General features: G+C 42.7%; 1 protein-coding gene across 5 annotated transcripts in view; it reads right to left on the bottom strand.

The window, feature by feature from the left end:
• Positions 1-9,103: 9,103 nt before the first annotated feature.
• ccdc171 (coiled-coil domain containing 171) overlaps positions 9,104-26,395 on the bottom strand; it is a 107,198-nt gene continuing 89,906 nt past the window's right edge. For 3 of the 5 annotated variants that reach the window (XM_045713762.1, XM_045713763.1, XM_045713766.1), the window contains 3 exons: positions 25,702-25,833; positions 22,597-22,749; positions 9,104-9,593 (listed from right to left, as the gene is read on the bottom strand). In XM_045713762.1, the coding sequence (XP_045569718.1) occupies positions 9,348-9,593; positions 22,597-22,749; positions 25,702-25,833 (531 nt within the window). In that variant the 3' untranslated portion in view covers positions 9,104-9,347. Of the gene's footprint in view, positions 9,594-22,548; positions 22,750-25,701; positions 25,834-26,395 lie in introns of all 5 variants that reach the window. The other 2 variants (XM_045713764.1, XM_045713765.1) reach the window with 2 other exon arrangements.

Genomic DNA, 26,395 nt, shown 5'->3' with positions numbered 1-26,395 from the left:
CAAAACAATTCTGAAATTGTTTCAAATGTCAAATTTGTTTTAAGTTTAGGTATTAACTCCAAAATTTTAAGGCTAGGAATTAAACCCAAATATTCAAGGCTAGGAATTAAATCCAAATGTTTAAGGCTAGGAATTAAATCTCAAATTTTTAAGGCTAGGAATTAAATCCAAATATTCAAGGCTAGGAATTAAATCTCAAATTTTTAAGGCTAGGAATTAAATCTCAAATTTTTAAGGCTAGGAATTAAATCCAAATATTCAAGGCTAGGAATTAAATCCAAATATTCAAGGCTAGGAATTAAATACACATTTTTAAGGCTAGGAATTAAACCCAAATATTCAAGGCTAGGAATTAAATACACATTTTTAAGGCTAGGAATTAAATCTCAAATGTTTAAGGCTAGGAATTAAATCCGAATAGTTAAGGTAAGGGTTCATGTTTTGAATAGGCTAAAACAAAAAGACCCTTGGAATCAGAAGCAGATGCCCATCCCCCACAATGCCCTTGGAATCAGATGCAGATGCCCATCCCCCACAATGCCCTTGGAATCAGAAGCAGATGCCCATCCCCCACAATGCCCTTGGAATCAGAAGCAGATGCCCATCCCCCACAATGCCCTTGGAATCAGAAGCAGATGCCCATCCCCACAATGCCCTTGGAATCAGAAGCAGATGCCCATCCCCCACAATGCCCTTGGAATCAGAAGCAGATGCCCATCCCCCACAATGCCCTTGGAATCAGAAGCAGATGCCCATCCCCCACAATGCCCTTGGAATCAGAAGCAGATGCCCATCCCCCACAATGCCCTTGGAATCAGAAGCAGATGCCCATCCCCCACAATGCCCTTGGAATCAGAAGCAGATGCCCATCCCCCACAATGCCCTTGGAATCAGAAGCAGATGCCCATCCCCCACAATGCCCTTGGAATCAGAAGCAGATGCCCATCCCCCACAATGCCCTTGGAATCAGAAGCAGATGCCCATCCCCCACAATGCCCTTGATTACAACAGTGTTCACTGTTGCCCCTAGTGGTCAGTTTCCACATCAACTTCCGACATGGATGGACGTTGAATAATGACTTGTATCACGGGTGACCTGCCTGGACATCCAATCCTAATACCAGGTCCCCCTTAACACAGCAATCAACTCCTCCAGCGTCCATCCAAACATCTTATGTACTAACCAATGCTAAAAACATTTATTTTATTTGTTAATTTATTTCACCTTTATTTAACTAGGTAGGCCAGTTGAGAACAAGTCCTTTATTTAACCAGGTAGGCAAGTTGAGAACAATTTCTCATTTACAACTGCGACCTGGCCAAAATAAAGCAAAGCAGTTCAACACATATAACAACACAGAGTTACACATGGAGTAAAACAAACATACAGTCAATAATACAGTAGAAAAATAAGTCTATGTACAATGTGAACAAATGAGGTGAGATAAGGGAGCTAAAGGCAATAAATAGGTCATGGTGGCGAAGTAAATACAATAGTGTGTGTGCATGAGTATGTGTGTGTGTGTGTGTGTGTGTGTGTGTGTGTGTGTGTGTGTGTGTGTGTTTGTGTAAGACACCCCTCCCTCCTCCTCCTCCCTCATCCCCCTCTCTTCCCTCCTCCCTCATCCCCCTCTCTCCCATCTTCCCTCCTCCTCCCTCATCCCCCTCTCTCCCATCCTCCCTCCTCCTCCCTCCTCCCCCTCTCTCCCCTCCTCCTCCCTCATCCCCCTCTCTCCCATCCTCCCTCCTCCTCCCTCATCCCCCTCTCTCCCCTCCTCCTCCCTCATCCCCTCTCTCCCCTCCTCCTCCTTCATCCCCCTCTCTCCCCTCCTCCTCCCTCATCCCCCTCTCTCCCCTCCTCCCTCATCCCCCTCTCTCTTATCCTCCCTCCCTCAAAAAACATCTCTGACACCACCACCCCAAAATGGCCCAGAACCATCCACACTCACTAGGGTCCCAAAAGAGGAGTTCAGTCCTTTAAACCATCTCTGGCTCTGTGATTAAGACTGCAGGGTAGGATAAGAGAGGGGGGGATGAGGGAGGAGAAGGGAGGAAGGGAGAGAGGGGGATGAGGGAGGAGGAGGAGGGAGGATGGGAGAGAGGGGAGGAGGAGGAAGGATGGGAGAGAGGGGGATGAGGGAGGAGGAGGAGGGAGGATGGGAGAGAGGGGGAGGAGGAGGAAGGAGGAGGGAGGAGGAGGAAGGAGGAGGAAGGATGGGAGAGAGGGGGATGAGGGAGGAGGAGGAGAGAGGAGGAGGAAGGATGGGAGAGAGTGGGATGAGGGAGGAGGAGGAGAGAGGAGGGGTGTCTTACACACACACACACACACACACTCTCATGCACAAACACACACACACACACACACACACACACACACACACACACACACACACACACACACACACACACACACACACACACCCCTCCCGTAGGGGGACGAAGAGCGGAGTAAGCCCGCCCCTAGGCCAACCCATTGAAACCACCCTGCGGAACGTTGGAAACGCTGACCTCAGCACTATGTCATGAAGATGTGGCGATTACATCACTTTGAAGAGGGAATGTCCACAATGACTCCCTACTCGCTTTATAGTGCACTACTTTACACCCTATTCCCTTTATAGTGCACTATTTTACACCCTATTCCCTTTATGGGAGAGAGAGATGGGAGAGGGAGAGAGATGGGAGAGGGAGAGAGATGGGAGAGGGAGAGAGATGAGAGAGATGGGAGAGGGAGAGAGATGGGAGAGAGATGAGAGAGATGGGAGAGGGAGAGAGATGGGAGAGATGGGAGAGGGAGAGAGATGGGAGAGGGAGAGAGATGGGAGAGGGAGAGAGATGAGAGAGATGGGAGAGGGAGAGAGATGGGAGAGGGAGAGAGATGAGAGAGATGGGAGAGGGAGAGAGATGGGAGAGATGGGAGAGGGAGAGAGATGGGAGAGGGAGAGAGATGGGAGAGGGAGGACAAAGAGGGACAACTCAGGCGTTCCGCCTCTAGCACAAACTTTTCTTCACTTCTAAATGTACTGTGAATGGCAAAATAAAACTTAGACTTGAATTTGAACCCCTGAGAATAACCTTGGTTTCTCAGCCTAACGTGCCTTTAGGTACGAGCTATAGACAGACAGGTATAAGATGAGATGATGACAAGAGACCTGGGACTGGGGCCTTCCCATCCTCACAACTCTCTCTCTCTCCATCTTAACTTTTTTATCAATCTCGCTAACTTAAACTTTCCGTTCTTCCAAGGTGGACAGGACTTATCCTCTGCTATAAGGAGGGATAGATAGAGGGATATATGGAGTGAAGGATAGAGGGAGAGAGAGAGGGAAGGATAGAGGGATAGAGAGAGGGATAGAGAGGGGGAAGGATAGAGGGAGAGAGAGAGAGAGGGATAGAGCGAGGGAAGGATAGAGGGAGAGAGAGGGATAGAGAGAGGGAAGGATAGAGGGAGAGAGAGAGGGAAGGATAGAGGGATAGAGAGAGGGATAGAGAGAGGGATCAAGAGAGGGAAGGATAGAGGGAGAGAGAGGGATAGAGAGAGGGAGAGATAGAGGGAGGGAAGGATAGAGGGATAGATAGGGGGAGAGAGAGGGGGGTAGAGGGAGGGAAGGATAGAGGGAGAGATAGAGGGATAGAGAGAGGGAGAGATAGAGGGAGGGAAGGAAGGATAGAGGGATAGATAGGGGTAGAGGGAGGGAAGGATAGAGGGAGAGAGAGAGGGAAGGATAGAGGGATAGAGAGAGGGATAGAGAGAGGGAAGGATAGAGGGAGAGAGAGGGATAGAGAGGGAGAGATAGAGGGAGGGAAGGATAGAGGGATAGATGGGGATGAGAGAGAGGGGTAGAGGGAGGGAAGGATAGAGGGAGAGGTAGAGATAGAGGGGTTGAGGGAGGGAGGGAGAGAGGGAAGGATGGAGGGATAGATAGAGGGAGAGATAGAGAGAGGGAAGGATAGAGGGAGAGATAAAAGGGATAGATGAAGTCATTTGGCCATAGCTTGAGTCCTTGATTCATTGGCCCTAACTAACCTAACCTTCATTGGCCAGGGCCCTAACTCATTGGTCCAGGGCCCTGACTCATTGGTCCAGGGCCCTGACTCATTGGCCCAGGGCCCTGACTCATTGGCCCAAGGCCCTGACTCATTGGCCCAGGGCCCTGACTCATTGGCCCAGAGCCCTGACTCATTGGTCCAGGGCCCTGACTCATTGGTCCAGGGCCCTGACTCATTGGTCCAGGGCCCTAACTCATTGGCCCAGGGCCCTAACTCATTGGCCCAGGGCCCTGACTCATTGGCCCGTGGCCCAGGGCCCTAACTCATTGGCCCAGGGCCCTGACTCATTGGCCCGTGGCCCTAACTCATTGGCCCAGGGCCCTAACTCATTGGCCCAGGGCCCTAACTCTTTGGCCCGTGGTCCAGGGCCCTAACTCATTGGTCCAGGGCCCTAACTCATTGGCCCAGGGCCCTAACTCATTGGCCCGTGGCCCAGGGCCCTAACTCATTGGTCCAGGGCCCTAACTCATTGGTCCAGGGCCCTAACTCTTTGGCCCGTGGCCCTAACTCATTGGCCCAGGGCCCTAACTCATTGGCCCAGGGCCCTAACTCTTTGGCCCGTGGCCCAGGGCCCTGACTCATTGGCCCGTGGCCCAGGGCCCTAACTCATTGGCCCAGGGCCCTAACTCTTTGGCCCGTGGCCCAGGGCCCTAACTCATTGGTCCAGGGCCCTAACTCATTGGTCCAGGGCCCTAACTCTTTGGCACGTGGCCCAGGGCCCTAACTCATTGGCCCAGGGCCCTAACTCTTTGGCCCAGGGCCCTGACTCATTGGCCCGTGGCCCAGGGCCCTAACTCATTGGCCCAGGGCCCTAACTCTTTGGCCCGTGGCCCAGGGCCCTAACTCATTGGCGCAGGGCCCTAACTCTTTGGCCCAGGGCCCTGACTCATTGGCCCGTGGCCCAGGGCCCTTACTCATTGGCCCAGGGCCCTAACTCATTGGCCCAGGGCCCTTACTCATTGGTCCAGGGCCCTGACTCTAAGTACACATTAGAAACGGCATGAAAATCCTTTTTTATTTTTGTTACAAACCATTTTGAGATGTTGATCCCAATGTCACACACTGGCCCCATTATTTATAGAAAGGCCCTCATACCTGAGCCCTCTGGAGCAGGGAGACCCTCTATGAAAACCACACCACAAAAACCCATAAAATTACAAAGTTCAATCAGTTAAAGATCCCTCTCCTGCCTCCATCTGTCTCTCTATCTGCTCCCCCTCAAGTCGTTCTGGTGTTTCCCCACAGAGGTTTTCACGTCAAGGTGACACGTTGGTAAATATTTGATGATCTTATGCGACATCTTGAGTTCCGTTTAGTATCAGTCTGTCTCTCCGCTCCCTCTCAGTCTGTCTCTCCTCTCCCTTTCTCTAGCCTCTCGGTCTGTCTCTCCGCTCCCTCTCAGTCTGTCTCTCCTCTCCCTTTCCCTAACCTCTCGGTCTGTCTCTCCTCTCCCTCTCAGTCTGTCTCTCCTCTCCCTTTCCCTAACCTCTCAGTCTGTCTCTCCTCTCCCTGTCTCTCCTCTCCCTTTCTCTAACCTCTCAGTCTGTCTCTCCTCTCCCTTTCCCTAACCTCTCGGTCTGTCTCTCCTCTCCCTCTCAGTCTGTCTCTCCTCTCCCTTTCCCTAACCTCTCAATCTGTCTCTCCTCTCCCTTTCTCTAACCTCTCGGTCTGTCTCTCCTCTCCCTTTCTCTAACCTCTCTGTCTGTCTCTCCACTTCCTTTCCCTAACCTCTCGGTCTGTCTCTCTGCTTCCTTTCCCTAACCTCTCGGTCTGTCTCTGCGCTTCCTTTCTCTAACCGCTCGGTCTGTCTCTCCGCTTCCTTTCTCTAACCTCTCTGTCTGTCTCTCCACTTCCTTTCCCTAACCTCTCGGTCTGTCTCTCTGCTTCCTTTCCCTAACCTCTCGGTCTGTCTCTCCGCTTCCTTTCCCTAACCTCTCGGTCTGTCTCTCTGCTTCCTTTCCCTAACCTCTCGGTCTGTCTCTGCGCTTCCTTTCTCTAACCGCTCGGTCTGTCTCTCCGCTTCCTTTCTCTAACCTCTCGGTCTGTCTCTGCGCTTCCTTTCCCTAACCTCTCGGTCTGTCTCTCCGCTTCCTTTCCCTAACCTCTCTGTCTGTCTCTCCGCTTCCTTTCCCTAACCTCTCGGTCTGTCTCTCCACTTCCTTTCTCTAACCTCTCTGTCTGTCTCTCCACTTCCTTTCCCTAACCTCTCTGTCTGTCTCTCCACTTCCTTTCCCTAACCTCTCGGTCTGTCTCTCCTCTCCCTTTCTCTAACCTCTCTGTCTGTCTCTCCTCTCCCTTTCTCTAACCTCTCGGTCTGTCTCTCTGCTTCCTTTCCCTAACCTCTCGGTCTGTCTCTCCTCTTCCTTTCCCTAACCTCTCGGTCTGTCTCTCTGCTTCCTTTCTCTAACCTCTCGGTCTGTCTCTCTGCTTCCTTTCTCTAACCTCTCGGTCTGTCTCTCTGCTTCCTTTCCCTAACCTCTCGGTCTGTCTCTCTGCTTCCTTTCTCTAACCTCTCGGTCTGTCTCTCCTCTCTCTTTCTCTAACCTCTCGGTCTGTCTCTGTCGTCCCTCTGATCCCTCTAGGTCTGTCTCTGTCGTCCCTCTGATCCCTCTAGGTCTGTCTCTCTGCTTCCTTTCTCTAACCTCTAGGTCTGTCTCTCTGCTTCCTTTCTCTAACCCATGTGTGTCTGTGTGTGAGAGAGACAGTGTATGTTATTTGACCTTTCTCCCTAATAATTAGTCTTAGAGTTGGTCCCCTTCATAACTCCTATGGGGTCAAATCAAACAAGCTGCTCTATCAGGGGCTCTCCTCATTCATGTCGTTAGTAGAGTCCCTTTACCTGGCTCTATGGGAGCACAGGTGACCCACCAACATAGGTAGAGAGAGAGAGAGAGACACAGAGAAAGAGAGAGACACACACAGAGAGAGACACAGAGAGAGAGAGAGAGAGAGAGAGAGAGAGAGAGAGAGAGAGCGAGAGAGAGAAACAGAGAGAGAGAGAGAGAGAGAGAGAGACAGAGAGAGAGAGAGAGAGACAGAGAGACACAGAGAGAGAGACAGAGAGAGAGAGAAAGAGAGAGAGAAAGAGAGAGAGAGAGAAACAGAGAGAGAGAGAGAGAGAGAGAGAGAGAGAGAGAGAGAGAGAGAGAGAGAGAGAGAGTCTCACTTTGCAGAGGATCCAATTTGACATCACAGCAATCACTAGGGGGATGTGTGTGTGTGTAAGTGAGTGAGTGTGTGCTCACGTGTGTGTGTGTGTGTGTGTGTGTATACTCGCGTAGTGGGTAGCCTGATCCTTAAGACTCCATTCAGAAGAAGCCAACTTAGCTTCAATTTGATGTAAACAATTCTAAGAGCGTCACACATTACCAAGTGATCAAGGACGTGAAGTTAGGAAACATGTCACTGTAAACGAGCCCTATTCATATTAACACAGATAATCCCTGTTCTATGCGGCGTTGCAGGAACCAGAGCCGTATAAGGAAAGATTTCTCCTAACATGACACCAGAGGTTAATAAAGTATTTAGACCTTTAATCCCATCATACATTTCCTTAATATGTCAATATATGAGAGTGAGCAGATTATTTACTGTGGTAGTACTAGAGGTATCCAGCGTAGCCTAGTGGTTTGAGCGTTGGACTAGTAACCGAAAGGTTGCAAGTTTGAATCCCCGAGCCGACAAGGTACAAACCTGTCATTCTACCCCTGAACAAGGCAGTTAACCCACTGTTCCTAGACCGTCATTGTAAATAAGAATTTATTCTTAACTGACTTGCCTGGTAAAATAAAGGTTAAATAAAACCCATGGAGGACTGGTGTGGTATCCATGGAGGACTGGTGTGGTATCCATGGAGGACTGGTGTGGTATCCATGGAGGACTGGTGTGGTATCCATGGAGGACTGGTGTGGTAGTACTAGAGGTATCCATGGAGGACTGGTGTGGTAGTACTAGAGGTATCCATGGAGGACTGGTGTGGTATCCATGGAGGACTGGTGTGGTAGTACTAGAGGTATCCATGGAGGACTGGTGTGGTATCCATGGAGGACTGGTGTGGTAGTACTAGAGGTATCCATGGAGGACTGGTGTGGTATCCATGGAGGACTGGTGTGGTAGTACTAGAGGTATCCATGGAGGACTGGTGTGGTATCCATGGAGGACTGGTGTGGTAGTACTAGAGGTATCCATGGAGGACTGGTGTGGTATCCATGGAGGACTGGTGTGGTAGTACTAGAGGTATCCATGGAGGACTGGTGTGGTATCCATGGAGGACTGGTGTGGTAGTACTAGAGGTATCCATGGAGGACTGGTGAGGTAGTACTAGAGGTATCCATGGAGGACTGGTGTGGTATCCATGGAGGACTGGTGTGGTATCCATGGAGGACTGGTGTGGTATCCATGGAGGACTGGTGTGGTATCCATGGAGGACTGGTGAGGTAGTACTAGAGGTACCCATGGAGGTTGAGTGATATGACTGTTTCACTTCCAATGGTTTTAATAAATCAGGTCAGAGCAGGAAGAGAACAGGAGTGACGCACACACACACTCAGTGAGGTGACAGTAGCAGGTGGTTGGGGACAGGTACAGACACCTCCGCTCTGTCTCAGGACAGACAGGTAGACAGTTGACGCTGCATCAAGTCACAAGCTCTGAGCTTCAGACACAGAAACAGCTGGGCAAAATGACTGGAACAGGATGTATGCAAATTAAAATATCTAAAACGTATTGAATGTTGCAAACACACACACAGACTACAAGCCATAGGAGATCATTACAGTCTTTCTTGTGTCTGTGTGTAGATGTACTGGGGGTATCTGATTATAGGGTTCAGGAAGAGTGTACACACACACACACACACACACACACACACACACACACACACACACACACACACACACACACACACACACACACTTATTTCCACTCATTCACCAGTTGCACCTTGAGAGGCAGATCTCTGGATGTGAAGAGACATCACATGACCCAAACTGAAAAGCCAGTAGTCATTTTTCCAGGTAAAAAGGTTTACTGATTTATGGAACAAAAACAGGTCTTTTTATTTTTTTCAGCTAAATAAAATGTCTACCTCATACTCTTATGACAGTATCAAAACGCTTCATAAAAAGGACAGTTATAAGGAAGGAATCTGTAGTACACTGAAGGGTTGTTCTCCTAACACACGATGCTTCCCAAAGACGAACCCAAGGGTCTCCTGGTCAACAGCACTTTGGGAAATATGGATCCATTTCAGACGCAGCGGCAGATACACTGTGACACCTAACAGTGATGCTGTGGTCTTATCTTCTCGACGGAGCCTTGGACGGTACAGAACGACTCTTCTTGGGGACCTTCTTACAGCCCTTGGCCTTTGTAGAGGGGTCTGACAAGGGGAGGGAGGGAGCGAGGGACGGGGTAGGGTTGGGTTTGCATGTCGCCTCCCTCAGCAGAACGTTGGCGCGGTCGGTGGGAGGGGCTTCGGGGTCAACGAGGAGCTGAAAGGGGTCGTCTAGGTGCGGGGTCATTGACGATTGAGAATCACACGCCTGAAGAAGAGGAGAGGAGGGGAGGTCAAAGGTTAAGGAACATGAAAACACACATAAACAACTTTCCTTTTATCCATGTCCCACAAACTACCAAACAAAAATCAGTCCTAGTCAGTCTGAAGGTCCTAAACGAGAGGGAGAGGAAATAGAGAGACTGATCCTAGTTATTTTCAGTCTTTGAAATGAGCTTTTTTTTTTAAAGAGTCAATTGAATCGTAGGTCCCGCTTTAAATAGCAGCCTGTCACTTAAATGATGACCGTCCATATCCAGCCGTTTACTGAGACCACTTCCTTTACAACATCTAGAAAAACCTTGTCTGTTTTTGGGGGATTAACGACCAGATTAAGGAAATGGAAACTAGGGGTAGAAGTAAAGTCTTCCTATTGAAAGTGTCACTGTGGGTTTGGTCAAACGGACACATTTCACAGTTTGGAAGTTAAGTCTGGAAAAGTAGACAGACGTTAAAAAGATACATCGACAGGAAAAAAAAACGCACACAGACACAGGGATCAAGCCTGATTTCTACTCTTTTAGACACTGCAGTCCCTGCGGTGTTAAATGAGCCAAACAGAGGTTCTTCCATACTGTCAGTAATCGGACGAGGATTGTTCCCCACAACTGATAGACGAGAGACAGCAGTGTTGAGAGAGTCTCTCTAGTTGTAGGACAGCAGTGTTACTATAAAGAGTATCTAATTGTAGGACAGCAGTGTTACTATAAAGAGTATCTAGTTGTAGGACAGTGTTACTATAAAGAGTATCTAGTTGTAGGACAGCAGCGTTACTATAAAGAGTATCTAGTTGTAGGACAGCAGCGTTACTATAAAGAGTATCTAGTTGTAGGACAGTGTTACTATAAAGAGTATCTAGTTGTAGGACAGCAGCGTTACTATAAAGAGTATCTAGTTGTAGGACAGCAGCGTTACTATAAAGAGTATCTAGTTGTAGGACAGCAGCGTTATTATAAAGAGTATCTAGTTGTAGGACAGCAGCGTTACTATAAAGAGTATCTAGTTGTAGGACAGCAGCGTTACTATAAAGAGTATCTAGTTGTAGGACAGCAGTGTTACTATAAAGAGTATCTAGTTGTAGGACAGCAGTGTTACTATAAAGAGTATCTAGTTGTAGGACAGCAGTGTTACTATAAAGAGTATCTAGTTGTAGGACAGCAGTGTTACTATAAAGAGTATCTAGTTGTAGGACAGTGTTACTATAAAGAGTATCTAGTTGTAGGACAGTGTTACTATAAAGAGTATCTAGTTGTAGGACAGCAGTGTTACTATAAAGAGTATCTAGTTGTAGGACAGTGTTACTATAAAGAGTATCTAGTTGTAGGACAGCAGTGTTACTATAAAGAGTATCTAGTTGTAGGACAGTGTTACTATAAAGAGTATCTAGTTGTAGGACAGCAGTGTTACTATAAAGAGTATCTAGTTGTAGGACAGCAGTGTTACTATAAAGAGTATCTAGTTGTAGGACAGCAGTGTTACTATAAAGAGTATCTAGTTGTAGGACAGCAGTGTTACTATAAAGAGTATCTAGTTGTAGGACAGCAGTGTTACTATAAAGAGTATCTAGTTGTAGGACAGCAGCGTTACTATAAAGAGTATCTAGTTGTAGGACAGCAGCGTTACTATAAAGAGTATCTAGTTGTAGGACAGCAGCGTTACTATAAAGAGTATCTAGTTGTAGGACAGCAGCGTTACTATAAAGAGTATCTAGTTGTAGGACAGCAGCGTTACTATAAAGAGTATCTAGTTGTAGGACAGCAGCGTTACTATAAAGAGTATCTAGTTGTAGGACAGCAGCGTTACTATAAAGAGTATCTAGTTGTAGGACAGCAGCGTTACTATAAAGAGTATCTAGTTGTAGGACAGCAGCGTTACTATAAAGAGTATCTAGTTGTAGGACAGCAGCGTTACTATAAAGAGTATCTAGTTGTAGGACAGCAGCGTTACTATAAAGAGTATCTAGTTGTAGGACAGTGTTACTATAAATAGTATCTAGTTGTAGGACAGTGTTACTATAAAGAGTATCTAGTTGTAGGACAGTGTTACTATAAAGAGTATCTAGTTGTAGGACAGCAGTGTTACTATAAAGAGTATCTAGTTGTAGGACAGCAGCGTTACTATAAAGAGTATCTAGTTGTAGGACAGTGTTACTATAAAGAGTATCTAGTTGTAGGACAGTGTTACTATAAAGAGTATCTAGTTGTAGGACAGTGTTACTATAAAGAGTATCTAGTTGTAGGACAGCAGCGTTACTATAAAGAGTATCTAGTTGTAGGACAGTGTTACTATAAAGAGTATCTAGTTGTAGGACAGCAGCGTTACTATAAAGAGTATCTAGTTGTAGGACAGCAGTGTTACTATAAAGAGTATCTAGTTGTAGGACAGCAGTGTTACTATAAAGAGTATCTAGTTGTAGGACAGCAGTGTTACTATAAAGAGTATCTAGTTGTAGGACAGTGTTACTATAAAGAGTATCTAGTTGTAGGACAGTGTTACTATAAAGAGTATCTAGTTGTAGGACAGTGTTACTATAAAGAGTATCTAGTTGTAGGACAGCAGTGTTACTATAAAGAGTATCTAGTTGTAGGACAGCAGTGTTACTATAAAGAGTATCTAGTTGTAGGACAGTGTTACTATAAAGAGTATCTAGTTGTAGGACAGCAGCGTTACTATAAAGAGTATCTAGTTGTAGGACAGCAGCGTTACTATAAAGAGTATCTAGTTGTAGGACAGCAGTGTTACTATAAAGAGTATCTAGTTGTAGGACAGTGTTACTATAAAGAGTATCTAGTTGTAGGACAGCAGTGTTACTATAAAGAGTATCTAGTTGTAGGACAGCAGTGTTACTATAAAGAGTATCTAGTTGTAGGACAGCAGCGTTACTATAAAGAGTATCTAGTTGTAGGACAGCAGCGTTACTATAAAGAGTATCTAGTTGTAGGACAGCAGCGTTACTATAAAGAGTATCTAGTTGTAGGACAGCAGCGTTACTATAAAGAGTATCTAGTTGTAGGACAGCAGCGTTACTATAAAGAGTATCTAGTTGTAGGACAGCAGCGTTACTATAAAGAGTATCTAGTTGTAGGACAGCAGCGTTACTATAAAGAGTATCTAGTTGTAGGACAGCAGTGTTACTATAAAGAGTATCTAGTTGTAGGACAGCAGTGTTACTATAAAGAGTATCTAGTTGTAGGACAGTGTTACTATAAAGAGTATCTAGTTGTAGGACAGCAGTGTTACTATAAAGAGTATCTAGTTGTAGGACAGTGTTACTATAAAGAGTATCTAGTTGTAGGACAGTGTTACTATAAAGAGTATCTAGTTGTAGGACAGCAGTGTTACTATAAAGAGTATCTAGTTGTAGGACAGTGTTACTATAAAGAGTATCTAGTTGTAGGACAGCAGCGTTACTATAAAGAGTATCTAGTTGTAGGACAGCAGCGTTACTATAAAGAGTATCTAGTTGTAGGACAGCAGCGTTACTATAAAGAGTATCTAGTTGTAGGACAGCAGTGTTACTATAAAGAGTATCTAGTTGTAGGACAGTGTTACTATAAAGAGTATCTAGTTGTAGGACAGCAGTGTTACTATAAAGAGTATCTAGTTGTAGGACAGTGTTACTATAAAGAGTATCTAGTTGTAGGACAGCAGCGTTACTATAAAGAGTATCTAGTTGTAGGACAGCAGTGTTACTATAAAGAGTATCTAGTTGTAGGACAGCAGTGTTACTATAAAGAGTATCTAGTTGTAGGACAGTGTTACTATAAAGAGTATCTAGTTGTAGGACAGTGTTACTATAAAGAGTATCTAGTTGTAGGACAGTGTTACTATAAAGAGTATCTAGTTGTAGGACAGTGTTACTATAAAGAGTATCTAGTTGTAGGACAGCAGTGTTACTATAAAGAGTATCTAGTTGTAGGACAGCAGTGTTACTATAAAGAGTATCTAGTTGTAGGACAGCAGTGTTACTATAAAGAGTATCTAGTTGTAGGACAGTGTTACTATAAAGAGTATCTAGTTGTAGGACAGCAGTGTTACTATAAAGAGTATCTAGTTGTAGGACAGCAGTGTTACTATAAAGAGTATCTAGTTGTAGGACAGCAGTGTTACTATAAAGAGTATCTAGTTGTAGGACAGTGTTACTATAAAGAGTATCTAGTTGTAGGACAGCAGCGTTACTATAAAGAGTATCTAGTTGTAGGACAGCAGCGTTACTATAAAGAGTATCTAGTTGTAGGACAGCGTGTTACTATAAAGAGTATCTAGTTGTAGGACAGCAGTGTTACTATAAAGAGTATCTAGTTGTAGGACAGCAGCGTTACTATAAAGAGTATCTAGTTGTAGGACAGCAGTGTTACTATAAAGAGTATCTAGTTGTAGGACAGCAGCGTTACTATAAAGAGTATCTAGTTGTAGGACAGTGTTACTATAAAGAGTATCTAGTTGTAGGACAGCAGTGTTACTATAAAGAGTATCTAGTTGTAGGACAGCAGTGTTACTATAAAGAGTATCTAGTTGTAGGACAGTGTTACTATAAAGAGTATCTAGTTGTAGGACAGTGTTACTATAAAGAGTATCTAGTTGTAGGACAGCAGTGTTACTATAAAGAGTATCTAGTTGTAGGACAGCAGCGTTACTATAAAGAGTATCTAGTTGTAGGACAGCAGCGTTACTATAAAGAGTATCTAGTTGTAGGACAGCAGTGTTACTATAAAGAGTATCTAGTTGTAGGACAGCAGTGTTACTATAAAGAGTATCTAGTTGTAGGACAGCAGCGTTACTATAAAGAGTATCTAGTTGTAGGACAGTGTTACTATAAAGAGTATCTAGTTGTAGGACAGCAGCATTACTATAAAGAGTATCTAGTTGTAGGACAGTGTTACTATAAATAGTATCTAGTTGTAGGACAGTGTTACTATAAAGAGTATCTAGTTGTAGGACAGTGTTACTATAAAGAGTATCTAGTTGTAGGACAGCAGCGTTACTATAAAGAGTATCTAGTTGTAGGACAGCAGTGTTACTATAAAGAGTATCTAGTTGTAGGACAGTGTTACTATAAAGAGTATCTAGTTGTAGGACAGCAGCGTTACTATAAAGAGTATCTAGTTGTAGGACAGTGTTACTATAAAGAGTATCTAGTTGTAGGACAGTGTTACTATAAAGAGTATCTAGTTGTAGGACAGTGTTACTATAAAGAGTATCTAGTTGTAGGACAGTGTTACTATAAAGAGTATCTAGTTGTAGGACAGCAGTGTTACTATAAAGAGTATCTAGTTGTAGGACAGTGTTACTATAAAGAGTATCTAGTTGTAGGACAGTGTTACTATAAAGAGTATCTAGTTGTAGGACAGCAGTGTTACTATAAAGAGTATCTAGTTGTAGGACAGTGTTACTATAAAGAGTATCTAGTTGTAGGACAGTGTTACTATAAAGAGTATCTAGTTGTAGGACAGCAGCGTTACTATAAAGAGTATCTAGTTGTAGGACAGCAGCGTTACTATAAAGAGTATCTAGTTGTAGGACAGCAGTGTTACTATAAAGAGTATCTAGTTGTAGGACAGCAGTGTTACTATAAAGAGTATCTAGTTGTAGGACAGTGTTACTATAAAGAGTATCTAGTTGTAGGACAGTGTTACTATAAAGAGTATCTAGTTGTAGGACAGTGTTACTATAAAGAGTATCTAGTTGTAGGACAGTGTTACTATAAAGAGTATCTAGTTGTAGGACAGTGTTACTATAAAGAGTATCTAGTTGTAGGACAGCAGCGTTACTATAAAGAGTATCTAGTTGTAGGACAGCAGCGTTACTATAAAGAGTATCTAGTTGTAGGACAGTGTTACTATAAAGAGTATCTAGTTGTAGGACAGCAGCGTTACTATAAAGAGTATCTAGTTGTAGGACAGCAGCGTTACTATAAAGAGTATCTAGTTGTAGGACAGCAGCGTTACTATAAAGAGTATCTAGTTGTAGGACAGCAGCGTTACTATAAAGAGTATCTAGTTGTAGGACAGCAGCGTTACTATAAAGAGTATCTAGTTGTAGGACAGCAGCGTTACTATAAAGAGTATCTAGTTGTAGGACAGTGTTACTATAAAGAGTATCTAGTTGTAGGACAGCAGCGTTACTATAAAGAGTATCTAGTTGTAGGACAGCAGCGTTACTATAAAGAGTATCTAGTTGTAGGACAGTGTTACTATAAATAGTATCTAGTTGCAGGACAGTGTTACTATAAAGAGTATCTAGTTGTAGGACAGTGTTACTATAAAGAGTATCTAGTTGTAGGACAGCAGTGTTACTATAAAGAGTATCTAGTTGTAGGACAGCAGTGTTACTATAAAGAGTATCTAGTTGTAGGACAGCAGTGTTACTATAAAGAGTATCTAGTTGTAGGACAGCAGTGTTACTATAAAGAGTATCTAGTTGTAGGACAGTGTTACTATAAAGAGTATCTAGTTGTAGGACAGCAGTGTTACTATAAAGAGTATCTAGTTGTAGGACAGCAGTGTTACTATAAAGAGTATCTAGTTGTAGGACAGCAGTGTTACTATAAAGAGTATCTAGTTGTAGGACAGCAGTGTTACTATAAAGAGTATCTAGTTGTAGGACAGCAGCGTTACTATAAAGAGTATCTAGTTGTAGGACAGCAGCGTTACTATAAAGAGTATCTAGTTGTAGGACAGCAGCGTTACTATAAAGAGTATCTAGTTGTAGGACAGCAGTGTTACTATAAAGAGTATCTAGTTGTAGGACAGCAGCGTTACTATAAAGAGTATCTAGTTGTAGGACAGCAGCGTTACTATAAATAGTATCTAGTTGTAGGACAGTGTTACTATAAAGAGTATCTAGTTGTAGGACAGCAGTGTTACTATAAAGAGTATCTAGTTGTAGGACAGCAGTGTTACTATAAAGAGTATCTAGTTGTAGGACAGCAGCGTTACTATAAAGAGTATCTAGTTGTAGGACAGCAGCGTTACTATAAAGAGTATCTAGTTGTAGGACAGCAGTGTTACTATAAAGAGTATCTAGTTGTAGGACAGCAGTGTTACTATAAAGAGTATCTAGTTGTAGGACAGCAGTGTTACTATAAAGAGTATCTAGTTGTAGGACAGTGTTACTATAAAGAGTATCTAGTTGTAGGACAGTGTTACTATAAAGAGTATCTAGTTGTAGGACAGTGTTACTATAAAGAGTATCTAGTTGTAGGACAGCAGCGTTACTATAAAGAGTATCTAGTTGTAGGACAGCAGCGTTACTATAAAGAGTATCTAGTTGTAGGACAGTGTTACTATAAAGAGTATCTAGTTGTAGGACAGTGTTACTATAAAGAGTATCTAGTTGTAGGACAGCAGTGTTACTATAAAGAGTATCTAGTTGTAGGACAGCAGTGTTACTATAAAGAGTATCTAGTTGTAGGACAGCAGTGTTACTATAAAGAGTATCTAGTTGTAGGACAGTGTTACTATAAAGAGTATCTAGTTGTAGGACAGTGTTACTATAAAGAGTATCTAGTTGTAGGACAGTGTTACTATAAAGAGTATCTAGTTGTAGGACAGCAGTGTTACTATAAAGAGTATCTAGTTGTAGGACAGCAGTGTTACTATAAAGAGTATCTAGTTGTAGGACAGTGTTACTATAAAGAGTATCTAGTTGTAGGACAGTGTTACTATAAAGAGTATCTAGTTGTAGGACAGCAGCGTTACTATAAAGAGTATCTAGTTGTAGGACAGCAGCGTTACTATAAAGAGTATCTAGTTGTAGGACAGCAGCGTTACTATAAAGAGTATCTAGTTGTAGGACAGCAGCGTTACTATAAAGAGTATCTAGTTGTAGGACAGCAGCGTTACTATAAAGAGTATCTAGTTGTAGGACAGTGTTACTATAAAGAGTATCTAGTTGTAGGACAGCAGCGTTACTATAAAGAGTATCTAGTTGTAGGACAGCAGCGTTACTATAAAGAGTATCTAGTTGTAGGACAGCAGCGTTACTATAAAGAGTATCTAGTTGTAGGACAGCAGTGTTACTATAAAGAGTATCTAGTTGCAGGACAGGTGTTACTATAAAGAGTATCTAGTTGTAGGACAGCTGTTACTATAAAGAGTATCTAGTTGTAGGACAGCAGTGTTACTATAAAGAGTATCTAGTTGTAGGACAGCAGCGTTACTATAAAGAGTATCTAGTTGTAGGACAGCAGCGTTACTATAAAGAGTATCTAGTTGTAGGACAGTGTTACTATAAATAGTATCTAGTTGTAGGACAGTGTTACTATAAAGAGTATCTAGTTGTAGGACAGCAGTGTTACTATAAAGAGTATCTAGTTGTAGGACAGCAGTGTTACTATAAAGAGTATCTAGTTGTAGGACAGCAGTGTTACTATAAAGAGTATCTAGTTGTAGGACAGCAGTGTTACTATAAAGAGTATCTAGTTGTAGGACAGCAGTGTTACTATAAAGAGTATCTAGTTGTAGGACAGTGTTACTATAAAGAGTATCTAGTTGTAGGACAGCAGTGTTACTATAAAGAGTATCTAGTTGTAGGACAGCAGCGTTACTATAAAGAGTATCTAGTTGTAGGACAGCAGTGTTACTATAAAGAGTATCTAGTTGTAGGACAGCGTTACTATAAAGAGTATCTAGTTGTAGGACAGCAGCGTTACTATAAAGAGTATCTAGTTGTAGGACAGCAGCGTTACTATAAAGAGTATCTAGTTGTAGGACAGCAGCGTTACTATAAAGAGTATCTAGTTGTAGGACAGCAGCGTTACTATAAAGAGTATCTAGTTGTAGGACAGCAGCGTTACTATAAAGAGTATCTAGTTGTAGGACAGTGTTACTATAAAGAGTATCTAGTTGTAGGACAGCAGCGTTACTATAAAGAGTATCTAGTTGTAGGACAGCAGCGTTACTATAAAGAGTATCTAGTTGTAGGACAGTGTTACTATAAATAGTATCTAGTTGTAGGACAGAGTGTTACTATAAAGAGTATCTAGTTGTAGGACAGCAGTGTTACTATAAAGAGTATCTAGTTGTAGGACAGCAGTGTTACTATAAAGAGTATCTAGTTGTAGGACAGCAGTGTTACTATAAAGAGTATCTAGTTGTAGGACAGCAGTGTTACTATAAAGAGTATCTAGTTGTAGGACAGCAGTGTTACTATAAAGAGTATCTAGTTGTAGGACAGCAGTGTTACTATAAAGAGTATCTAGTTGTAGGACAGCAGCGTTACTATAAAGAGTATCTAGTTGTAGGACAGCAGTGTTACTATAAAGAGTATCTAGTTGTAGGACAGCAGCGTTACTATAAAGAGTATCTAGTTGTAGGACAGCAGCGTTACTATAAAGAGTATCTAGTTGTAGGACAGCAGCGTTACTATAAAGAGTATCTAGTTGTAGGACAGCAGCGTTACTATAAAGAGTATCTAGTTGTAGGACAGCAGTGTTACTATAAAGAGTATCTAGTTGTAGGACAGCAGTGTTACTATAAAGAGTATCTAGTTGTAGGACAGCAGCGTTACTATAAAGAGTATCTAGTTGTAGGACAGCAGTGTTACTATAAAGAGTATCTAGTTGTAGGACAGCAGTGTTACTATAAAGAGTATCTAGTTGTAGGACAGCAGCGTTACTATAAAGAGTATCTAGTTGTAGGACAGTGTTACTATAAAGAGTATCTAGTTGTAGGACAGCAGTGTTACTATAAAGAGTATCTAGTTGTAGGACAGCAGTGTTACTATAAAGAGTATCTAGTTGTAGGACAGCAGCGTTACTATAAAGAGTATCTAGTTGTAGGACAGCAGCGTTACTATAAAGAGTATCTAGTTGTAGGACAGCAGTGTTACTATAAAGAGTATCTAGTTGTAGGACAGCAGTGTTACTATAAAGAGTATCTAGTTGTAGGACAGCAGTGTTACTATAAAGAGTATCTAGTTGTAGGACAGCTGTTACTATAAAGAGTATCTAGTTGTAGGACAGAGTGTTACTATAAAGAGTATCTAGTTGTAGGACAGCAGTGTTACTATAAAGAGTATCTAGTTGTAGGACAGCAGTGTTACTATAAAGAGTATCTAGTTGTAGGACAGCAGTGTTACTATAAAGAGTATCTAGTTGTAGGACAGCAGTGTTACTATAAAGAGTATCTAGTTGTAGGACAGTGTTACTATAAAGAGTATCTAGTTGTAGGACAGCAGTGTTACTATAAAGAGTATCTAGTTGTAGGACAGCAGTGTTACTATAAAGAGTATCTAGTTGTAGGACAGCAGTGTTACTATAAAGAGTATCTAGTTGTAGGACAGCAGCGTTACTATAAAGAGTATCTAGTTGTAGGACAGTGTTACTATAAAGAGTATCTAGTTGTAGGACAGCAGTGTTACTATAAAGAGTATCTAGTTGTAGGACAGCAGTGTTACTATAAAGAGTATCTAGTTGTAGGACAGCAGTGTTACTATAAAGAGTATCTAGTTGTAGGACAGCAGTGTTACTATAAAGAGTATCTAGTTGTAGGACAGCAGCATTACTATAAAGAGTATCTAGTTGTAGGACAGCAGCATTACTATAAAGAGTATCTAGTTGTAGGACAGTGTTACTATAAAGAGTATCTAGTTGTAGGACAGCAGTGTTACTATAAAGAGTATCTAGTTGTAGGACAGTGTTACTATAAAGAGTATCTAGTTGTAGGACAGCAGTGTTACTATAAAGAGTATCTAGTTGTAGGACAGCAGCGTTACTATAAAGAGTATCTAGTTGTAGGACAGCAGCGTTACTATAAAGAGTATCTAGTTGTAGGACAGCAGCATTACTATAAAGAGTATCTAGTTGTAGGACAGTGTTACTATAAAGAGTATCTAGTTGTAGGACAGCAGTGTTACTATAAAGAGTATCTAGTTGTAGGACAGTGTTACTATAAAGAGTATCTAGTTGTAGGACAGCAGTGTTACTATAAAGAGTATCTAGTTGTAGGACAGCAGCGTTACTATAAAGAGTATCTAGTTGTAGGACAGCAGCGTTACTATAAAGAGTATCTAGTTGTAGGACAGCAGCGTTACTATAAAGAGTATCTAGTTGTAGGACAGCAGCGTTACTATAAAGAGTATCTAGTTGTAGGACAGCAGTGTTACTATAAAGAGTATCTAGTTGTAGGACAGCAGTGTTACTATAAAGAGTATCTAGTTGTAGGACAGCAGTGTTACTATAAAGAGTATCTAGTTGTAGGACAGTGTTACTATAAAGAGTATCTAGTTGTAGGACAGCAGTGTTACTATAAAGAGTATCTAGTTGTAGGACAGCAGTGTTACTATAAAGAGTATCTAGTTGTAGGACAGCAGTGTTACTATAAATAGTATCTAGTTGTAGGACAGCAGTGTTACTATAAAGAGTATCTAGTTGTAGGACAGCAGTGTTACTATAAAGAGTATCTAGTTGTAGGACAGCAGTGTTACTATAAAGAGTATCTAGTTGTAGGACAGCGTGTTACTATAAAGAGTATCTAGTTGTAGGACAGTGTTACTATAAAGAGTATCTAGTTGTAGGACAGCAGTGTTACTATAAAGAGTATCTAGTTGTAGGACAGCAGTGTTACTATAAAGAGTATCTAGTTGTAGGACAGCAGTGTTACTATAAAGAGTATCTAGTTGTAGGACAGCAGTGTTACTATAAAGAGTATCTAGTTGTAGGACAGCAGTGTTACTATAAAGAGTATCTAGTTGTAGGACAGCAGCGTTACTATAAAGAGTATCTAGTTGTAGGACAGCAGCGTTACTATAAAGAGTATCTAGTTGTAGGACAGTGTTACTATAAAGAGTATCTAGTTGTAGGACAGCAGCGTTACTATAAAGAGTATCTAGTTGTAGGACAGTGTTACTATAAAGAGTATCTAGTTGTAGGACAGCAGTGTTACTATAAAGAGTATCTAGTTGTAGGACAGCAGCGTTACTATAAAGAGTATCTAGTTGTAGGACAGTGTTACTATAAAGAGTATCTAGTTGTAGGACAGTGTTACTATAAAGAGTATCTAGTTGTAGGACAGTGTTACTATAAATAGTATCTAGTTGTAGGACAGTGTTACTATAAAGAGTATCTAGTTGTAGGACAGCAGCGTTACTATAAAGAGTATCTAGTTGTAGGACAGCAGCGTTACTATAAAGAGTATCTAGTTGTAGGACAGCAGTGTTACTATAAAGAGTATCTAGTTGTAGGACAGCAGCGTTACTATAAAGAGTATCTAGTTGTAGGACAGCAGTGTTACTATAAAGAGTATCTAGTTGTAGGACAGCAGTGTTACTATAAAGAGTATCTAGTTGTAGGACAGTGTTACTATAAAGAGTATCTAGTTGTAGGACAGCAGCGTTACTATAAAGAGTATCTAGTTGTAGGACAGCAGTGTTACTATAAAGAGTATCTAGTTGTAGGACAGCAGTGTTACTATAAAGAGTATCTAGTTGTAGGACAGCAGCGTTACTATAAAGAGTATCTAGTTGTAGGACAGCAGTGTTACTATAAAGAGTATCTAGTTGTAGGACAGCAGCGTTACTATAAAGAGTATCTAGTTGTAGGACAGCAGTGTTACTATAAAGAGTATCTAGTTGTAGGACAGCAGTGTTACTATAAAGAGTATCTAGTTGTAGGACAGTGTTACTATAAAGAGTATCTAGTTGTAGGACAGCAGTGTTACTATAAAGAGTATCTAGTTGTAGGACAGCAGTGTTACTATAAAGAGTATCTAGTTGTAGGACAGTGTTACTATAAAGAGTATCTAGTTGTAGGACAGCAGTGTTACTATAAAGAGTATCTAGTTGTAGGACAGCAGTGTTACTATAAAGAGTATCTAGTTGTAGGACAGCAGCGTTACTATAAAGAGTATCTAGTTGTAGGACAGCAGTGTTACTATAAAGAGTATCTAGTTGTAGGACAGCAGCGTTACTATAAAGAGTATCTAGTTGTAGGACAGCAGTGTTACTATAAATAGTCCCTCCAGGGATGAAACGGAGGTCCTCTAGTCTCTTACAGGGATGAAACGGAGGTCCTCTCTGAGACAGGCATCTTGTAGTTCTTTCCGGAGGGCGGAGACATGGCTTTGGTGGGCGGAGATTTCCCTCTCCATCGAACCAATCCTGGAGAACGCTGCGTGGTACAACTCAGAAAACATCCCCACCAGGCTCTGCAATGCACCATGGGAGGAAAGAGCAAAAGGTTTTTATTCAGGGTGTGAATGTGTGTGTTTCTTTAAATATTCAGGGAAAGGTGTTGAACTAACACCAGGAGTATGTTAACCTGATCTAGTTCTGAGAGGAGAGGACCAACTACTGATAGTAGATGGTAATATGTTAACCTGATCTAGTTCTGAGAGGAGAGGACCAACTAGCAATACGGACAATTCCTTCGACCTCATGGCTTGGTTTTTGCTCTGACATGCTCTGTAAACTGTGGGACCTTATATAGACAGGTGTGTGCCTTTCCAAATCATGTCCAATCAATTGAATTTACCACAGGTGGACTCCAATCAAGTTGTAGAAACATCTCAAGGATGATCAATGGAAACAGGATGCACCTGAGCTCAATTTCAAGTCTCATAGCAAAGAGTCTGAATACTTACGTAAATAAGGTAGTTCAGAATTTTTTATTTTATACATTTGCAAACATTTAAAAAAAATTTTTTTTTCACTTTGTCATTATGGGGTATTGTGATGTCATTATGGGGTATTGTGATGTCATTATGGGGTATTGTGATGTCATGATGGATTATTGTGATGTCATTATGGGGTATTGTGATGTCATGATGGATTATTGTGATGTCATTATGGGGTATTGTTTGTAGATTGATAAGGACTGTTATGTTATAATATAAATTATTTAATCCATTTTTAGAATGAGTCTGTAACGTAAAACATTTTGGAAAAAGTAAAGGGGTCTGAATACTTTACGAATGCTCTGTATAAGCTGGAAGTAGAAGCCTAAGTGTTATTGTCCATTAGTTTACTCCAATTATTATGGCTATATATATTTTCATTTGTCAAAAACGGCAGTCAAGCATCGATCATCATGTAATCCCCCTCTCCTCTCCCATGTAACTACTCCCCAGGGCGTTGCTGTAAATGAGAACGTGTTCTCGGTCAATATAACCTGGTAAAATAAGAGTCCAATAAAGTAAAAACCAGAGTCAGAAAGTGGATATTTATTGGAAAGGAGCATTAAAGCTCGTCACCGTTTCACCCCCCTGTGAAGTTCATCACATTTCATCTGTAGATAAACTGCATGGTTTCATGAGTCGTAGTGGGAGGACCACACACCGTATCATCGCATGACTCCAACTTTACTTCCATATGATGGTTATTACATGTATATGAATATACAAGGACTAACTTCCTGCTCCTCTCTGTACCTGACAGACTAAACTGACCTTAGATCAGATTCAGGACTAACTTCCTGCTCCTTTCAGTACCTGACAGACTAACCTGACTTCCTGCTCCTCTCAGTACCTGACAGACTAAACTCAGTGTCCCTGTAGGACTAGTACCTGACAGACTAAACTCAGTGTCCCTGTAGGACTAGTACCTGACAGACTAAACTCAGTGTCCCTGTAGGACTAGTACCTGACAGACTAAACTCAGTGTACCTGTAGGACTAGTACCTGACAGACTAAACTCAGTGTCCCTGTAGGACTAGTACCTGACAGACTAAACTCAGTGTCCCTGTAGGACTAGTACCTGACAGACTAAACTCAGTGTCCCTGTAGGACTAGTACCTGACAGACTAAACTCAGTGTCCCTGTAGGACTAGTACCTGACAGACTAAACTCAGTGTCCCTGTAGGACTAGTACCTGACAGACTAAACTCAGTGTCCCTGTAGGACTAGTACCTGACAGACTAAACTCAGTGTCCCTGTAGGACTAGTACCTGACAGACTAAACTCAGTGTCCCTGTAGGACTAGTACCTGACAGACTAAACTCAGTGTACCTGTAGGACTAGTACCTGACAGACTAAACTCAGTGTCCCTGTAGGACTAGTACCTGACAGACTAAACTCAGTGTCCCTGTAGGACTAGTACCTGACAGACTAAACTCAGTGTCCCTGTAGGACTAGTACCTGACAGACTAAACTCAGTGTCCCTGTAGGACTAGTACCTGACAGACTAAACTCAGTGTCCCTGTAGGACTAGTACCTGACAGACTAAACTCAGTGTCCCTGTAGGACTAGTACCTGACAGACTAAACTCAGTGTCCCTGTAGGACTAGTACCTGACAGACTAAACTCAGTGTCCCTGTAGGACTAGTACCTGACAGACTAAACTCAGTGTCCCTGTAGGACTAGTACCTGACAGACTAAACTCAGTGTCCCTGTAGGACTAGTACCTGACAGACTAAACTCAGTGTCCCTGTAGGACTAGTACCTGACAGACTAAACTCAGTGTCCCTGTAGGACTAGTACCTGACAGACTAAACTCAGTGTCCCTGTAGGACTAGTACCTGACAGACTAAACTCAGTGTCCCTGTAGGACTAGTACCTGACAGACTAAACTCAGTGTCCCTGTAGGACTAGTACCTGACAGACTAAACTCAGTGTCCCTGTAGGACTAGTACCTGACAGACTAAACTCAGTGTCCCTGTAGGACTAGTACCTGACAGACTAAACTCAGTGTCCCTGTAGGACTAGTACCTGACAGACTAAACTCAGTGTCCCTGTAGGACTAGTACCTGACAGACTAAACTCAGTGTCCCTGTAGGACTAGTACCTGACAGACTAAACTCAGTGTCCCTGTAGGACTAGTACCTGACAGACTAAACTCAGTGTCCCTGTAGGACTAGTACCTGACAGACTAAACTCAGTGTCCCTGTAGGACTAGTACCTGACAGACTAAACTCAGTGTCCCTGTAGGACTAGTACCTGACAGACTAAACTCAGTGTCCCTGTAGGACTAGTACCTGACAGACTAAACTCAGTGTCCCTGTAGGACTAGTACCTGACAGACTAAACTCAGTGTCCCTGTAGGACTAGTACCTGACAGACTAAACTCAGTGTCCCTGTAGGACTAGTACCTGACAGACTAAACTCAGTGTCCCTGTAGGACTAGTACCTGACAGACTAAACTCAGTGTCCCTGTAGGACTAGTACCTGACAGGCGGCCACGTCCGGCCCTCCCAGCAGCCTCTCTGGTCCAGTCAGATCCAGGTGCACTCTTGGTAACTGCAGAGGGAGGTCGTCGTCAGTGGAGGTGGATCGTGATTGGACGATACGGTCTCTGAGCTGCGGTAGGGGCAGGAGAAAAGAGATAGTCCTAGTTTATCACATAGAGAAAGAGAGAGAGAGTGTGTGTGTATTGGACCATTTACACTAGGAAGCGGCTTCACTCTGCGTTACATCGGAAGACATTCACTTACAATGGAAGGAAAGAGAGAGAGAAGCGGAGGGGGACGGGGGACTGCTGAGCGATGCGAGCACGGGCGACTCGAGTGACCAATCGAAGCTCACCATAGAGTACAAATCTTACTGGATTGGCCAACAATGGCTGTTGATACGTAGCACTAGCTAACTTTCACCCTTGTACAGTGTAAATGGCCAGTATGTGTAGCTTTCACCCTTGTACAGTGTAAATGGCCAGTATGTGTAGCTTGCACCCTTGTACAGTGTAAATGGCCAGTATGTGTAGCTTGCACCCTTGTACAGTGTAAATGGCCAGTATGTGTAGCTTGCACCCTTGTACAGTGTAAATGGCCAGTATGTGTAGCTTGCACCCTTGTACAGTGTAAATGGCCAGTATGTGTAGCTTTCACCCTTGTACAGTGTAAATGGCCAGTATGTGTAGCTT

Source organism: Salmo salar, unplaced genomic scaffold (genome assembly GCF_905237065.1).
Source record: "Salmo salar unplaced genomic scaffold, Ssal_v3.1, whole genome shotgun sequence".
Classification (NCBI taxonomy): domain Eukaryota; kingdom Metazoa; phylum Chordata; class Actinopteri; order Salmoniformes; family Salmonidae; genus Salmo; species Salmo salar.
This window is presented reverse-complemented; position numbering and strand designations above follow the sequence as displayed.